Raw genomic sequence first — 18,527 nt, 5'->3', positions numbered from 1 at the left:
TACACATCTGAAGCAATAGAAGAAAACGGTTCCAAGGTAAAATCAGCATAGCCCAGAGGCACTCTCTGAATGGCCCTGGCATTTTATCTTGTCTAAGTGCTCACCATCTCCTACTTCAATTATGATTTATTATGTGTAAAGTACATATATTTCCTACTGGATTGCCAGTTTTGTGAGTCTGTGATCAATGTTTAACCCAATTTCACATCTCTTTAGTGCCTGGCACAGCACCTTGTACACTCAGTGCTCAATCAAGACAGACATGAATTAACTACAAAGTAGCAGGAAGCACAAGGATCCCCTCCCTTACTTTTACTATCTTTTCTCTTAGAACCTAAAGCCCTAAAAATGTGCACTACAAAATGAAGTTCAAGTTAAATTTCAATCTTAACCTAACAACCTCCTCAGAATGAGACTTTCATATGATGAGATCACAGCTAAGGGAAGAATGAGACATAATGGAAAATGGTGTAACTAGAAAATGGAATCTGTTTATCCCAAATTAACTGATTTAAACTCTTTCTAAAATCTTAAGTCCTGCTGAAAATACTAAATCATCCACTATTCAGGGTAGCGAAGCAGGAAATAACATAAAATGTTAGGAACTATGATTCACAGCTACACTTTACGGGAAACTCAACTTGGTGAATAACACTGAGTCCAAAAAATCGTATACTGAAAGAAATCAGCAGGTTTCAATAACATTCTCTTTCCTTGAGCAAGACACTGCTTGATGTGACAACTGTTCTTGACTTTGAGAATGGTACTCAGCCTGAAAGACTTTTTTTTCTTTTAAATTTCACACTACTGTTGCTATCAGCTTTAATAGTTCATTTTCTGCCAAGTGAAGCCAAGTGTTTTCCATATTGCTTTGGTCAAATCCAGTGTGCTCCCAAGAGTACTCAACCTCACACTTACTTAGCAAGCTCCACCCATCTGAGGACATCAGGAGGGAGGCGGGCCTTCCCGCGGACTCGCTTGGCAGGCAGCTCAGCAGGCAGCAGGCGGAGCAGAGCCTCCTCCAGCAGGCGGATGCCCACGGGCTGCTGTAGGCTAGACAAGCAACCAGCGCTAACAGCTGCTGGGTCGAGGCTCAGCAGGGCTGCGTGCTGGCAGCTGATGTCCTGTGAAACCACACATAAAACCAGCTGTTTAGCCTGTGGTACTTGGACTATGTTTTCACAAGGAGTAACAGACTTTACTAAACATAAAAGGTACCGATGTTTAAGTAGTGCTATCACCAGAAGTTTCTCTGTGTAATGCTATTAACACATTTTCCCACAATGATTTGCTCAAAGGAGGAAATGACCTTTTAATTTTACACTTCCAATCCAGGGATCAATTTAAAGCAAGAAAAGCACTATCAAAATATGAAGATAACATATACACACACACATAAATTAGAAACCAATAAAAAACAGAGCTAATGTATAAAAAGAAATTTATACTGAGTTTCACGTTCCATCAAAAAGAATAAAACAGAAAAACTAAGTATTTCATTTCAGAAAAGTATTACCCAATTCGTTTGTAAACCGATACTACAGATAAACAATACTGAAGAATATAAATTAGTAATTATTTCAGAAAAGGTCACTAGATACAAAAATACTAAAATGAATCAAAAAGATGTTCTACTAGGGAATTTTATATAACCCATACTTTGAATGGCACAGAAAACATTTCTTACATGAAAAACAATCTTCTGACAAATATATTTAAGTAGCAACTGAATATTAAATTAGATTTTCTGCTCATGCTGTGTTGCCCTGGAAAGGACTTCTCTGACCACTGCATCTAGGCACACACACCCTACCCCATCAAGAGGCACCTGCTTACCTGCTTCATTACTATCTTACACTGCTTTAATACTTCCCCATTACTCAAGTACTATGACACTTACTACAACCTAACGTCCCGTTTAACATTTCCCTGTGGGTTGCCTATTACCCATCTATTAATGGGAATGTAAGGTCAGGAGGAAAGGAATTTTTGCCTCTTCATCGATGTGGCTCAACCACCTAGAACAAAGCCAGGCGGGTACTCAGTCAACACCTTTTGACAGCAGTCAGGAGGCAGGAAAGAATTTGGTGAAAGACTACATAAGGAAAAACAACTCAATAAATGAAGGGTTTCATCAAAAACACTGAGGGGACTGGCTTACTACAAAATAAAACATAACATGTTTGATTTCTGGTTATTCTGTCACATATCGGTTTTTCTGGGGGGAAAAAATAAATTACATCTACCCATTTGGGAGGAGGTAACCCAAACAGTACATCTACTCTGTTAAACACCAGGTTATCAAAAGTTTCAACATGGGAAACACAGTGACGACGGAACGGCCATATGAAGCCACAGCAAACAATATTTGGTGAAGTGTGTGCAGACTTTACCTGAATACAAGAGACAAAAGGTGGAAAGAAAGAGAAGGTGGTATTAAGAAAACGATTGAAGTCTTGGAGCAACTTTTGAGTGATGTTGTTTTTTTCAGACAGTGTCTTAAATTTATCCATCTCTTTCAAAATTCCGGAAAACAAGCTGCTAAAGAGCTGTTTTGCAATTACTGGGTCTCTCTGTAAAAAATTCAAAACAAAGACAAATTAGGATCTGAAGCAAAAATGCTATAAATCACCAATAACTATCAGAGCTTGGAAAATACAGACTGTTGCAAACACATCTATTATACCTCTCAATTCTATTTGGAAAGATTTAACAGGCATTGACAAAGGGAGCATTTGGAATTTAACCAAATATATCTGTTTGATGCGTTATGGAAACATGGACTTTTGGCCCAGAGAAATGAATTTAAAAGCTGGCTTAATCAATATGTAATGACATAGCTTCACTCCTGAGTTGAGTCTGGGTCTCCAATCTTTAAATGGGGGCTACCAGAACACATCACAGTGTGCTGCGGGGAAGATTAGCCCAGATGATGCACAGACAGTGCTTAGTGCAGCACCTCATAAAATCTCAGAGAAAGATTAAATGTTTAGGTATTTTCCTCCTATCAGCACCATGGTAAAGCTTAAAATAACTGATCAGCTTAAATAAAATGCCAGTGTTAATTTTCAAGGTCCCACCACCTGACCACTTTAAACTACTGAAACCATCAGATGCTTCTTCTGAGCATCAGCTCCCTCAAACAGCACACTACCTAATCATTTATAGCCCTAACCCTTGCACACTTCATGGCCAGGATACTCCCTTTATTTATTTATTCATGCTGTGACATTAGTACCAAAAACAGTTCCTGGCAATATAGTGTCTATCTTTGCTAAATGGAGGCATGTTAAGCATGATAAATAAAGTTTAAAAATTATTTTGTGTAATCTTCTAGGGATCTTTCCTGTTAATAAATTTTCTATCATATTATAACTGACAGGTCAATTCTGTTAATATCTTTAATTATGCTACATGTTTGCCTCTGAAGGAGGTGAGACTTGTGCTGCTTTTTGGGATCAAGTTCTTTTTTCATGTCTAAAACCTATTTTAATTATGTTTACAACATAATGGTAATCCATTTTTGATGTTTTATGAACAAATTACATTATTAAATGAATATTCTTAAATCAAGCGTGATTTTTGCATATTGTTGAAAAGAACATTAAAAGCAATGGTTTACACTTAGTTACCATAGCCAAAAATTAAATACTTGAAAAGTTTACTGTGCAATTCTACTGATTTAAGGTTATACTTAATATTAAAAAAATATATCTATCAAACACAAAAAAAGTTTTTTTTGAAAAAAAAAAAGTTTTATACTTTGATAAAAGCTATGTATGACTAAAACATACAAATTTGATTTATTCCTTATTGTATATTTTAAGTGATATATTTATCTTGTTATAAGAAGTTCTAGTGAGTAGTAAAATTTTAGAAAATATGGCTAAATCAAAAAAAGCACAATCCCATTTACAACAACCACAGAAAGAATAAAATACCTAGGAATACACTTAACCAAGAAGGTGAAAGATCTTTACAAGGAGAACTAAAAACACCACTGAAAGAAATCACCAAATGACACAAACAAAGGGAAACACATTCCATATTCACGGATTAGAAGCACCAATATTGTTAAAATGGCCATTCTGCTCAAGGCAATCTATGGAATCAATGCTAATTCTATCATACTACCATCAGTTATCACAGAACTAGAAAAACTATTCTAAAATTCATGGAACCAAAAAAGAGCCCGTATAGCCAAAGCAATCCTAAGCAAAAAGAACAAAACTAGAAGCACTGCACTACCCAACTTCAAACAATACTATAAGGCTGCAGTAACCAAAAAACCATGGTACTGGTACAAAAACAGACACACAGACCAATGGAACAGAATAGAGCACCCAGAAAATGTGGTTTAGGAAAAAAGAAAATAAGTATCGTCCACAATTATACCATAAAGAGATAAGTCACTGGCACGTGTCTTTTACTGGTGTGTACACTTTTAGACCTGTTTGGTAACCTCCTGTTTTTATGTAACACATGGTGGACGGGTTTCCATGTCTACAATCCACTGATTCCTGAGTGCTAGGTACAAATTCCTTCATTTATGCTCCCTTTGTTCAGACAAATGCAATGGTAATCCTGATAAATAATGATAAATAACGTCTTCAGCACTGATGTTCTCAGAGTCTCAGCATGGGTAAAGAAGTCATGGAACTAGGAAATGGCAGAGTCAGAACTTGGAGCAAGGTCTTTACACTAAGCCCACTGTTGAGGAGAAACCAACACCTAATCTAAGTTGCAGGACAGCCTCAGCCATGTTTCCTCACATAGGCAAACCCCTAAACTGGAAACAGATTTTTATTTAACCTGTCAACAGAAAACGCAGCGGCAAGGACTGACCTGGGCCACGGCCTGTAATGGGGTGATGAGGCTGCTGTGCTTGATTTGAATGTCAGGAAGGTCTCCCAGCCGGTAGCTTCTGTACAGAACGACCTGGGCATCCTGCTTCATTTTTAACTCACTCTTGATTTCCTATAAGCACCAGAACCAAAGTAGACGATGAACATTCTCACTGAAGGAAACCAGTCGTGCATGAGCTATGAGGCTGCCAAAATCCCCTGAACCACAAGGACGAAGCAGTGGGAACTGATGCTCACAGAGGCTTAGTCGCTCTGCTTTACCATCTAGGGCAGACGCTGCATCCAAAATAAAATCACTACACAACAAGCAGTGGAAAGGCTTTAAACATTGACTATAATCAGAATATTTATAAAATCGGAAAATTTGATTTAGAAGTATTTAAAAACAGGCGGAGGGCTGCATCTCTGGAAAGTCTCGCGGAGAACGAAGCCGGCAGCCGGTGCCCACATCCACCTCAAGGTCCTGTTCTCCCACTGCTTCTGCTCCCAGGCAGCTGCAGAGCCCAAGGCTCCCCTCCGAGGGGGCAAACTAGTGCCTCGGGGGCGCAGTCCGGGAGGCCTCAGGCTCCACAAACATGGCTGGGCGGCAGGGCTTGGGGAGGGGGCCGGCACAGCGCCCCACATCGAGGGCTTCACACCCAGATGTGGATGGAGCCGCTCCCATGGTGGCAGCGGCTGGCGCTGAACTTGAGCACCGTCAGGGATCCGTCCTACCCTCTTCTTACAAATGCATCTTAATGACCCATATCTAGATGGAATGGACGCCGCGGCTACAGCATCTCCACGCCACGGAAAGGCCTGCCTGGCCACCTGTCGTCGGGGCCCCGTGGGTCCCAGCCCCCAGCTGCCCTCCCGCCACATTGGTCCCTGAAGCGAGGGCCAGTGAAGTCCTGCCAGGGTGCGGGCCTTGAGGTGGGCCCAGGATCAGCCTGCTGATCCCAGGTCGGCCACGCTTCCACCCGCGGAGAGAACGGGGCGCATTCCTGGACCCCCACCAGGGTGCCGTGGGGGCTGCATCCCCCTGGGGGAACCCCAGGAGGCTGGCTCGGAGCAGCCCCGCCACCTGGTTTGCAGGTGACATTGGAGCCAGTGTCTGGCAGGAAGCTTGTTCACTTCGTCTGTATCCTGTGACAGAAACTGCATCGTTCTGATCAAATTCTTGACAAAATACAAACCTTCTCTCGTTTTTGCTCAGCAATGCCTCTTCTGGCATACATCAAACTGAGCTTCTCCTGGTCCCTCATAAACCGTCTGCGCAGTCGCAGTAGGTCCACCCGGCCAGCTGCACCTGGAGAGGGAAAGCAGGCCCAGTTACTCCCCACTGCCCAGACACTTGGCTCTGCTGGTTCATTTTCACCTCGGGTTTCCTCAAAGACAAAACCTAGAGGTGCCGCAGAGGCAGCGATGGGAGCAGGAGTGCAGGGGCCACAGCTGCAACTGGAACTGCTCAGCAGTGGATTCAGCAGGCATGACAACGGGCAAGGCCCCTCCAGAAGGAGGCCCAGGGAGGACACGCAGCCACCTTCTGAATCTCAGCCCAACTCGCCTGTGAGTGCTTTGCCTCTGGCTAACTGAACAAGAGAGGAGCTGCCTCGGAGGCTTCAACACCCGGTGCAGACCATCCTCCCTCCGGACTGTGGCAACCTGACCAGGGACAGGTGACCGCAGCACTCCTAAACTCGTATGATTCCAAACGCCTGTTTAGTGCCTGGCAGATATCAGCCTTAACCTCCAAATCACGACAGGTTCTAAGGAAGGCTTCGAATATGAACGAGAGAAACCAAAGTAAGCAACAAGGAAAGAGCAACTGTTAAAAGCAGATCATGCAGGAAAAAATTTCAAAACATGATCATTTATCAGAAAGACAAGAGTAGGAACTGAAGAAATGTTCGGAGCATGAAAAAAAACTCATGGAAACTAAAACATGTCATAACTTAAAAGCACAGGTGGTTGAAGGGATTTCCCAGAAAAGAGGCAAAGGGAAAAATATGACACCTCAGAAGGACACTCACGCAGGTGTGATATCTAAGCACTACGACTCCAAAGAGAAAACAGCAAACTGAGGTGAAGAACTCAACAAAATCACCCATGATGATGCTCCAGAACTGGAAGGTGAGAGTCAGCGGGCTGGAAGCTCCCACCATATGCCCAGAAAAACAGACTGAAACAGACCTACGCCCAAGGACACTTGAGTGCAATGTCAGAACGCTGGTTTAAAAGAGAAGATCCCGAGAGCATCCACAGATAAAAGACCCACGTTCCCACAAAGGATCCCCAAGGAGGATGGTGCCCGCAGCCCTGCAATGCAGGGAGTCCAGGGCCCCCACATATGGAGGTCCACAGCAGCACTCCCACTAGGCCATGAAACCATGAGCTCCCAGAGAAAGCTCCCTGTTGCTGACCCCCATTCTCAGTGCCCAGGCAGCTCCACCTGAATGACAGCCACCAGCACTCCAACTCACAGCAGGTGCCAAAAGTTGGGCCACACTGACCTCTCCCGGTTCCATTTAGAGAACTGTGTGTGGGCCACAGGTTTGTGACTGAAAAGTATGACAGAAAATGGTGGAGTAAAGCAAGTTATGTTGCCTGTGTTTCAGTTCCTACGATTAGACAAGAAGGCAGTGAGCTCTGCTTCTAAGTTCTTCTGTTTACTTCCACAGAGCTGAGCTTCCCTGCTGGCGCTTCCCCAGGGTTCTGTCATGGGCCCTTTCCTCTCTGCACATGTCCTTCCTCTGGGCCCTTGTTCCCTCCCAGAGCCACACTTCTCACAAAGAGCTGCTTCCAGCCTCTCAGCACCCATCTAGCTCTGGTCATCAGTTAGCCAAGACCAGGTCCTGGTGCCTGTGGCCCCTGCCTCCCAGTCCCCATCACTCCACTTCTGCCCCACACAAACCTCAGGGAAGGGCATTCAGTCCCCGAACCTTCCTCTGCTTGGTGCGTTACAAGGCTGCTTCCTAAAGCTGAGGTTCGACACACCCCCCCACACCCACAAGCCTGTCTTTGCAGCACCCTTTGCCGTTACTCTAGCATGCCCTGAAGCATCCCTTCACTTGGACTGCAGAATTGATCTGAGCCTGTCCACCCCGACACTTCTCCATCCCTGTCCTTTTCATCCTCTCCCTTCCCGTACCCCCAGCTCAAGGCTCCTCTCAAATGCTCTTCCTCCACCCAGTCTCTTAGGACGCTCTCCCCATTCTCCACCTGCATTAAGCCCTCTCGCCCTAGACCGTGCTTGCTAATTCCACCTCATCTTACAATCTTACATCTTACAACCACCCCTTTATAAAGCCTCACCCACTCCTAATGCTCCAGAAAGTCACTCAACAATGGATCAAGTATAACTTACTGAAGGATTCTTCTGGAACTCCCAGAAAACAATGTCTTCAGCATGGTAAGTGCCTAGGCAACATTAACTGAATTTTAAGGGGCTTATGAATTACAAGGAAACATGGATACAGTCAGAAATGTCCCCAGACCTGAGCTCTGCAGTAATTAGTGGGAAAGCTATTTTAAGCATTCTCAGCAACCCAGCTTACCCTTCACTTTGTTATCCACTTCGTCCCCTGGAAGGCCCAGCCTTTTTTTCCCAAAATCAGGCCCCACTGACTTAAAGGGTGCTCTCTGTAACCTTTCACTCCTCTTGTGGGCAAACAGCAAAGAGTCAGATGAGGGACTGGTGTGGTCGACCAGCGGGTCAGTGCTGCTCCCGGTCAGCCAATCAAATGAGCTTCTTCCATCTGCAACATGTGATCAGAGAGGTCAGGCACTCAGCACCACCCAGCTCTGTAAACAGGGCAGGACCACCTGCCAAGACACACCTGGTAGCACCTTAGGCCTCCGTGCTCACCTCCAACCCTGGGCAGAGGCTCTGTCAGATCCCAGGGTATGCCCCAAGGAAAACCGGGTGCATGGGCCTCAGTGCCCCTGGACCACAGTGTCCCCATTTGTAAAGTAAGAAACATGCCACTTACTCCCACCACAGGAATAACACTTTGTTATCTACTGAAAGGTGCTAAGAGCCCCTGACTTGTAATATTAGTGTCACAGAATTCCCATTGTGATTATTCAAATTAGTCCCACTTCCAGAACCAACAAAACGTGAAAAAAATTACATAAAGGAAAAACGTTAAAGAGTTTATGTAAAAGGATTAAGATATTTTACTCTACAATTTGTACTTTGCTCATCAAAGGAAGCAGTTAAACCATCTGAGAAAGAACAGTTTAATAACTGTAAATCTAGTAAATGAATTTGGTTTACCCCTACTCTGCTTTGGAGATAAGATGTCTTAAATTTGCTGCACTAGGTCTTTCTGTACCAAATCAAAACCAAAACATACATATACTGAAACTTTCCGATTTTTCCAGTCAGAAATAATCCATTTCTTTTTTAGAAAAATTGTAGCAAAACAGGCTGGGTGCGGTGGCTCACGTCTGTAATCCCAGCACTTTGGGAAGCTGAGGAGGGTGGATCACGAGGTCAGGAGATCGAGACCATGCTGGCCAATGTGGTGAAATCCCACCTCTACTAAAATACAAAAATTTAGCCAAGCGAGGTGGCATGTGCCTGTAGTCCCAGCTACTCAGGAGGCTGAGGCAGAGGAATCGCTTGAACGAACCCAGGAGGCAGAGGTTGCAGTTAGCCGAGATCACTGCACTCCAGCTCCAGCCTGGCGACAGAGCAAGACTCTGTCTCAAAAAAATAAATAAAGGAAAATATACGTAAAATTTACCACTTCAATCATTTTTAGGTGCATAGTTCAATGGCATTAAGGACATTTACACTGTTGTACAATCATCACCATCTTCCATGTCCACAGTTTTTTTTGAGACATGGCCTTGCTCTTTTGCCCAAGATAGGGTGCAGTGGTGTGATCACAGCTCACTACAGCCTTGAACTTCTGGGCTCAAGCCATTCTCCCGCTTCAGCTTCCCTAGTAGCTGGGACTAATCACAGGTGTGCACCACCATGCCCAGCTAATTTTTAAAATTGTTTCGTAGAGATGGGGTCTTTCCATGTTGCCCAGGCTGGTGCAGAACTCCTGGGCTCAACTGATCCTCCTGCCCCAGCTGGAATAACAGGAATGAGTCACTGCACCCTGCCTCCACAGCACTTTTCCTCTTGCAAAACTGAAATTCTGTACCCATTAAACTATAAATCCCCATTCTTCCTCCCCAGACCCTGGCACCTAGCACTCTACTTTCTGTTTCCATGAGTTTGACTGTCATAGGAACCCACTCTTTTGACTGACATCTTCCTTGGGTTCTTAATGCTTTTTGCTATTATCCCTTACTTCTCTCGCAAAAGCCCAACACTGTTGTGACAGAAGCTGCCCACAGAGGTCAGAGTGCTGTACACATGGCTGGCGGGGTGGGTCACTGTTACCTGCAGTCTGTGTCGGTGTGAAGTCATGCTGCTGTTGGGTGGCCCTTATCTGCCCTGCCATTGGCCAGCGAGCTGAGAGGGACCCTTCCTGGGTACGGGTCTGGAGAGTGCCCTGGGAGGCCTGGGTCTCCACAAACATTGGAGTGAGAACAGTACTTCGGAAACGCCAATCAGAATCAATGGTATATTCCTGTACATAAGAAAGTTTCAAATCAAATAAACCTCCTTTTTAAGGAACACTGATATATTTCTATTTAAAATCTAATGGTACCATCAGCATATTTCTACCATAACTTCATATGCAGCTGAAGAATCTTCTCTAATTTAAAAGTTTTAACTAAGTGATTTGCCAACTAGAAAAACTAGCTAACTATTGAGGGAGAAAACCCAACTTTCTTAATGTTTGCATAAAAAGGCTTGATATCTTGCTTAGCACCACAACCCAAATGCGAGTCAAGTGACCCAACTTGTCCACATACACACATGCCACTGGGACAGATCCTGAGCTTGTGAGCGGGACCGGAGGGGCCCTACCCCAGGAGCTCTCTGCAACCTGCCCATCATCCCCACTGTTAAGGCTGCTGCAAGAGCGCACAAGCTCAGCATCCACTGTGGGTTGGGAGGAATAAGGGGAGGGAAAGCAATGGTGATCTTGACAAGGGAAATCTAGTGAAGGCCAAGAGGGTGAGGCCTGTGGACCTCCAGGTGGCTGAAGCAGAGGCATGAGCCTTCCCTTTCCTTTTCAGAAAGGAATGTGTGAGTATTCCAAGAAAGCAAGGAGCCAGTTAAAGCTATTAAAAATGTTCATGAACAACAAAAGCTTATAATATTCATTACTATGAGAGAGAAGACCACATTACCTGAAATTCACATTCTGACAGAGGATGTTCGAACATGGGATTTGGATAATCTGGGCTCAGGCTGGTCATTTCGAGCAGAAAATTTGTTGCTAAACTTAAAAAGTGCACTTCTATCTTAGGAGAATATAAGGAATTTAGTGCCAGCAACCGGTCCAAGGTATTTGAAGGTAACCTAGTTTCATGGCTCCAGAAATTTCGAATAATTAATCTGAAAAGCAGAGAGAAAAAAGTAGATTGCTTAGACAATGGCAAATGGGAAAGAATGTGCTGTACAGGGTGCCCTGTGGAGAAGGCACAGCTCTTCACCCACATGAAGCTTAAGAGAGAGGGAAACCACATTCAACTATATCAAAAATATAGTCTTGAGTTATGAAACATACCCACTGAAGGAGGGGAATATTACAAAAAATGTAGCATACTTTTTATGCTACAGAGGGGAGGGGAGAAACGGGGTGATTTTATTCTCTTATCTCTATTCTCTGGGAAGTTTTCAAAAAAATTTAGGAAATTACACAAAATCCTTCACTGCCTTGCCAAAACAATTCATTATAAAAATTACTGCCATAAAATACTCAAAACATATATTAATTAAATACCAAATTAGGGGTTGGGTACAGTGGCTTAGGCCTGCAATTCCAGCACTTTGGGAGGCTGAGGTATGTGGATCACCTGACTTCAGGAGTTCAAGACCAGCCTCGCCAACATGGTGAAATCCTGTCTCTACTAAAAATACAAAAATTAGCTGGGTGTGGTGGTGCACATCTGTAGTCCCAGCTACTCAGGAAGCTGAGGCAGGAGAATCACTTGAACCTAGGAGGTGGAGGTTGTAATGAGCTGAAATCGTGCTCCTGCACTCCAGCCTGGGTGACAGAGTGAGACTCCATCTCAAAAAAAAAAAAAAAAAATACATACATACATACATACATACACACATACATAGCAAACTAGGTCCTATAATTTATGAATGCATATGAAATCCAAATACAATTTTAAGAAGCTCAATGAATTTAAAATTATAGCAGAATGGAAAAATAATATACAGAAACATACAAAAAGTGTATGGCTTCTTATATTGAGGCTGGGAGTAGTGCTCACACTTAAAATCCCAGCACTTTGGTAAACCAAGTCAGGAGGACTGAGGCCAGGCATTGAAGCCTAGCTTGGGTAACATAGCAAGACTCTATCTTTACAAAAAGTAAAAAATTAGCCGAGCCTTTTGGCATATGCCTGTAGTCCCAGCTACTCAGGAGGCTGAGGGAGGAGGATCACCTGAACCCAGAAGTCCAAGGCTACAGTGAGCTACAGTTACACTACTGCACTCCAGCCTGGGTGCCAGAGCAAGACCTTATCTCTAAAAAACATATTAATAATAATAATAAAAAGTTTAACCCCCTTTTTGCATAGTCAGTATACTTATATAGTCAGAAACACATATAACTGACTTACTCAGGGCAGGCATTTTAGAGGATAACAATCATTATTCACACTTTCATATATAACTAATATTACGGTTTCCTCTCATTTCTAAGGTTTTAAACACTTTATTTTCAACATTAATACTTACAGCACGATCTCAACTATGTGTGTTAAATGGGAAACAGAAGAATTCTCATTGTAGACTTTCTTTTCATTTTGAAACATTTTAACTCACTGCCCTAGCATAGAGCATTTGGTCCATATGACTTTTTCAAGAGTGTTATTTTTAAGTTGTCAGGATTTTAAAGCCTTACTCTTCATAATACGCTTTAAAATACTCTTTTACTAAATACTGTGAAATGTAGAAAGCAGAGAAAATGCTAATACTGCAAATACATTTCTAAAACTCCTGAAAAATACTCTATGCTACCTTTGAAAGCAATACCCTTAACATTTAATTGTCCCAGCCCAGTTATTCAAGGAGAGCACGTACTGAAGTCCAGGGTTCTCATCAATCAATCCTTGAATCAGCACATCTTTTGCCAGCTTAAATATTTCCTGGGAGTCATTATCTGTCTGACTTTCTGGATCTCTGCTTGAAAAAACAGCAAAATGTCACAACATTAATGCTCTCTTCTAGTCCTTTTGTTCAACTACAGTAACACCATCTAGAATTCAATTTTAAAAGGCTGGTTTTCCCATTAGACTTTAGATCTCCAAATCACAGCTTGCCCCACTCATGGGTATGTGCACAAGCCTTGAGAACCCATCCTCGCTCCCAGCAGGAGCAGAGTGGAACAGGAGGATGGGCCCACAGGAGGCCCAGCGGTCCTGTGACGCTCAGCTGTGGTGGTGTAGTAGTGCCCAGTGGTCCTGGCAGAGTTCCTCTCCTTAGTCTTTGCCAGATCTTAAAAGGACAACTATGAAAATAGGTTTTATAAGCACACCACCATACTTTTTCACTCTATTTCACAAACATATGTAAAATGAGTTTTTAAAAGGATACAATCAGATATACCAAAATAAATGTTAATCATATGGTAAAAAAAAAAAATTATTAATCACATGGTAAAAAAAAATGTGTTGTTATGTTCCAGATTGATAAGGAGCCCCAAAAGATTCCTAAAGCGTTAATGTTGCCCCGGAAACAAGGCGAAACCCAGTCTGTACAAAAAATAAACAAAATTAGCCAGGTATGGTGGTGCATAGCCACAGACCCAGCTATGCAGGAGGCTGAGATGGGAGAATCAACAGAGCCCAGGAGATTGAAGCTGCAGTGACCTGTGTTTGTGCCACTGTATTCCAGCCTCGTCGATAGAGTAAGACCCTATCTCAAAAAAAAAAACAAAAGAAACAAAAAAAAAAACACACACACACACAAAATAAAATAGTCAATGTATAGTTTACCTGTAATTGTCATGAATCCACATGAGAATATTATACATTTGTTCCCTACATGTTGCAGAAGGATGGGAAACGAATTCCACAACAGGGTTCAGAAGTTCTCGGAGTTCTACTGGTTTTAATTTTGGCATCATCTTATAAATTATGTCCAAACATACTTTTTGTCTTTCATCATCTCTATGGGAGAGATTTTAAAAACACACAAATTTAACTATTTTTATTACTGTACTTTCAAAGTATGACAGATAACTTCTTCTTTGTTTCAAAATTTGTTATAATAGATAACACTACACTTATATAAAACTTGTATTCTTAAAATAATCATGGACTAGATCATTAAATATAAGACAAATAATTTCAACGTGCTATCCTACAGCGGATCTTGAAACAGAAAAAGGACATTAGAAGGAAACTGGAGAAATGGAGTAAAGCCTAGTTTGGTAAACAGTAATGTTCTAATGCTATTTTCTTACTTTTGACAAATGTACCAAGATTATGTAAGGGGAAAGTTGGGTAAAGGGTATATATGGAAATTATGTGTACTATCTTTCAACTTTTCTGCAAATACAAAATTACTTCAAGATAAAAAGTTTATTTTTAGAAAAACCTAATAACAGCAAAGTATTTTTTAAAAGGACTTCAAGTGCTACCTGGCATGGTGTATAGTGAAGTGCAATCTGAGCTCTAAATGAGGCAAATATTTATTTCCTTGTTTTGACTCCTTAATAGCACCCAGCTGAATGCTTCACACAGTAGATACTCAGTGAATGTAAGGATATTAGGATAGTGACATACATTCTTTGTTACTGACACAATGCACGTTTATTGTTGTGTAAAAATACTTACATAGGAGGGGACAAGATGGCTGAATAGACATAGCCAGGAGGGCCTCTACCACCAAAACAGAGCAAAATAATGAGTAAACCAACATGCTTTGAAGAGATCTTTGGAAAGAAAGCACTGAGCATCGATAGAGAGAGGCAATGCAGACACTGAGGCAGAAGAGGGAGGAAGCTGGGAAGCCTGCACAGTCTCCGGGTGCCAGGACCTGCTCTTGGCCCTAATCAGGTCCTAAGGAAGGGGTGAGTGGAGTGACTATGGGGCAACCCACACTCACCATGGAGCTCTGGAATACTAGCCACAAGAGATCCCACAACCCCCACAGACATCTGAATTGGCAGGGAACTGTCAGAGAGAAGGTACAGGCAGAGCACCAGCCTACGTGGAGCCTGGCAGGTCTCACTCAGCGTGGAGCTGCTCCAGCAAAATGCGACCCCAGGCGCCCATGCCCCCAGGTTCTCACCTTGCTCTGAGTCACTCTAGTCCTTGCTGAATGCTGGGCTGGGAAACAGCAGGGCTGTCCTTCCTGTGGGTCTGGGGAGAGCCTGATTTGCATGCCTATCTGTCAACTTCCCAGGCACTCCCAACCCCAGCTGCTCCCACCAGAGCATAGACACAGCATAGCCTCCACTATCCAGCCTGAGTTCTTTGCCAGTGGCCTTGGAGTACTTTGGCCACCCCAGCACAGTGCTTGATTCCAAGGGGACAGAGGACGAAGCCGTGGGCCTGGTCTCAGTCCCCCAGGGTCTAAGCACATCGTTCAGGAATACAGAGCCGAGATCTGTGGCCAGAGCTTAAGCTCTGCTCAGACCACTGAGTAGAGTGAGACATGAGTTTGTGTTCCAGCGTAAGTGCTGTGTGAGCCCCCTTCCACGAGGCTGGTCTGGGAAGGGTGAGGCCTATTGGTCAGCTTTGCATCTGCCTGAGTGGCCTGAAACACCTAACAGCCCAGTGATCTGGGCACAGAAAGCATGGCATAAAACTGACTGGTCAGGCTAGCTACCGGGGAGGACACCAACAGACTTGGTCAAGAGAGCGTGAGCTAGGCAGTCCCCACAACTGTCTCCTGGGCAAAAAATCCCAGGCTGTGGGCACCACCCCAGCTGCATAACCATGACAACATCACCCTGCCCTGAGATCCCCCATCCTTGACCTACTATACCAACAGACCACCCACAGACATACACCACAACCCTCTCTGGCTTTGCCAAGCACAGAGGACCAGTAGGCCTCTGGAATGCTATGGGTCTCCTGGTGACCTAACCTTCAACTCAGGCCACTGCTAAGGGATGGGGAGCGCAGCCTACCAGGGCCCCCCTTGGGGTTCAGGAAATATGAGTATGGTGCCAGTGATTGGAAGGGGCTCCTCTAAGGCCTGGGAATGAACTTAGTGAGGGGGTCATCTCCCTTCCCCTGCCCCCAGAACACTGTGCTGAACACACTGTAATCTAACAGTCTATCTGCTAGCCCTTACCTTTAAGCACTATATACTGGATCGTAGTCTGAATTACATCACTAAAAAAAATTCTTCTAGTATACATCACCTGTGAAACCCAATGCAGGAACCAAGGACAAAGAAAGATCCTATACAGAGCCTCAGCCTGCTGAAAGCACCCAGAAAGGAAGCCAATCGACTATACTCAGCATACACCACAGTCAAACCCTCAAGGAAAATGATGAATATGAAAACAAAAGGCCCCATCCAAGCAGCAGCAACTCCAAAAAGATAAAGGAACACCAGACCTCTCAGACTTCTCAGATGAGACTTCTCAGACTTCTCAGATGAGAAGGAATTAGTGCAAACACTCTGGCAATTCAAAGTATCTCCTCACCTCCAAACAACTGTACTAACCTCTCAGCAATGGTTTTTAGACAGATTGAAATGGCTGAAATGACAGAAACAGAATTCAGAATCCAGATGGCAAGAAAGCTCAAGATCCAGGAGAAGGTTGAAATTCAATTCAAGGAAAACAGTAAAATAATTCAAGAGTCAAAAGGCAACATAGCCATTTTAAGAAAGAACAAGCCAGGCGTGGTGGATCACACCTGTAATCCCACCACTTTGGGAAGCTGAGGCAGGCAGACTGCTTCAGTTGGGGAGTTTGAGACCAGCCTGAGCAAAATGATGAAACCCCGTCTCTGCAAAAATATAAATCATTAGCTGGGTGTGGTGGCGCATGCCTGTACAGGTCCCAGCTCCTCAGGAGACTGAGATGGGAGGATCACCCGAGCCTGAGAGGTCGAGGCTGCAGCAGTAAGTCATGGTCACACCACTGCACTTCGGCCTGGGTTACACAGCAAGACCCTGTCGAAAACAAAACAAAACAAAACAAAGAAAAAGAAAAGGAACCAAACTGAACTTCTGGAATTGAAAGATTCACTACAGGAATTTCATAATACAGTTTGAAACATTAACAAAAGAATAGACCAAGCTAAGGAAAGAATCTCAGAGCTTGAAGACCAGTCCTTCAAATCAACCCAGTCAGAAAAAAATAAAGAAAAAAGAATTTCTAAACAAAATCTCTAAGAAACGATAGATTATGTAAAAAGAATCAAACCTATGACTTACTGGAATTCCTGAGACAAGTTGGAAAATATATTTGAGGATATAGTCCATGGAAACATTCCCTATCTCACTAGAGAGGTAGACATGCAAATTCAAGACATTCAGAGAACCCCTGTGACAGACGAAGCATGGCCCTCCCCACCACGCTTGGGTGCCGGGGCCGGAACTCAGCTCACTGCAAGCTCTGCCTCCCGGGTTCCCGCTATTCTCCTGCCTCAGCCTCCGGAGTAGCTGGGACTACAGGCGCCCGCCACCTCGCCCGGCTAGTTTTTTTTGTATTTTTAGTAGAGACGGGGTTTCACGGTGTTAGCCAGGATGGTCTCGATCTCCTGACCTCGTGATCCACCCGTCTCGGCCTCCCAAAGTGCTGGGATTACAGGCTTGAGCCACCGCGCCCGGCCTAGACATGCAAATTCAAGACATTCAGAGAACCCCTGTGACACACCATACAAGACCATCCCCAAGACACATAGTTATCAGATTTTCCAAGGTCAAAGCGAAAGAAAACATTTTAATGGCAGCTAGAAAGAAGGGTCAGGTCACATACTGACAGAACCTCATCAGGCTACCAGCGGGCCTCTCAGCAGAAACCTTAAAAACCAGAAGAGACTGGGGCCTATTTTCAGCATCCTTGAAGAAAACAAATTCCAACCAAGAATTTAATATCCTGCCAAACTAAGTTTCATAAGGAAAGGAAAAATAAAGTTCTTTTCAGACAAGGAAACATTAAGGGAATTTGTTAACATTAGACCTGCCTTATAAGAGGTCCTTAAGGGAGTGCTAAACATGAAACAAAAGAACAATACCTGCTACTACCACAAAAACATACTTAAGTATGTATCCCACAGACACTATAAAGCAACTACACAGTTAAGTCTACAAAACAACCAGGTAACAACATGACAACAGGATCAAAACCTCACATATCAATATAAACCTTGAATGTAAACGGTCTAACGGCCCCTCTTAAAACCCACACAGTGGTGAGTTGGATTTAAAAAAAAAAAAACTCATTTATCTTCTCTCTTCAAGAGACCCATCTCACATGTAACAACACCCACAGGCTCAAAGTAAAAGGATGGAGAAAGATCTATCACAAAAACAGAAAACGAAAAAGTGCAGGGGTCACTATTCTTTTATCAGATAAAACAACTTTAAACCAACAATAGTTAAAAAGGACAAAAAAAGGCATT

At 43.5% G+C, this 18,527-nt stretch overlaps 1 protein-coding gene across 1 annotated transcript in view; it reads right to left on the bottom strand.

The window, feature by feature from the left end:
• Positions 1 to 18,527, bottom strand: part of PRKDC (protein kinase, DNA-activated, catalytic subunit) — a 178,103-nt gene that overhangs the window by 53,540 nt on the left and 106,036 nt on the right. Inside the window, exons 54-62 of the mRNA XM_026456198.1 lie at positions 13,932 to 14,105; positions 13,018 to 13,116; positions 11,109 to 11,316; positions 10,249 to 10,438; positions 8,402 to 8,602; positions 6,041 to 6,153; positions 4,846 to 4,977; positions 2,394 to 2,573; positions 919 to 1,124 (exon numbers count right to left, since the gene is read on the bottom strand). Coding sequence (XP_026311983.1) covers positions 919 to 1,124; positions 2,394 to 2,573; positions 4,846 to 4,977; positions 6,041 to 6,153; positions 8,402 to 8,602; positions 10,249 to 10,438; positions 11,109 to 11,316; positions 13,018 to 13,116; positions 13,932 to 14,105 — 1,503 coding nt within the window. The remainder of the gene's footprint in view (positions 1 to 918; positions 1,125 to 2,393; positions 2,574 to 4,845; positions 4,978 to 6,040; positions 6,154 to 8,401; positions 8,603 to 10,248; positions 10,439 to 11,108; positions 11,317 to 13,017; positions 13,117 to 13,931; positions 14,106 to 18,527) is intronic.

This window comes from Piliocolobus tephrosceles, chromosome 7, assembly GCF_002776525.5.
Source record: "Piliocolobus tephrosceles isolate RC106 chromosome 7, ASM277652v3, whole genome shotgun sequence".
Lineage (NCBI taxonomy): Eukaryota > Metazoa > Chordata > Mammalia > Primates > Cercopithecidae > Piliocolobus > Piliocolobus tephrosceles.
Note: the sequence above shows the minus strand (reverse complement) of the source record. Positions and strands in the feature narration are given on the sequence as shown.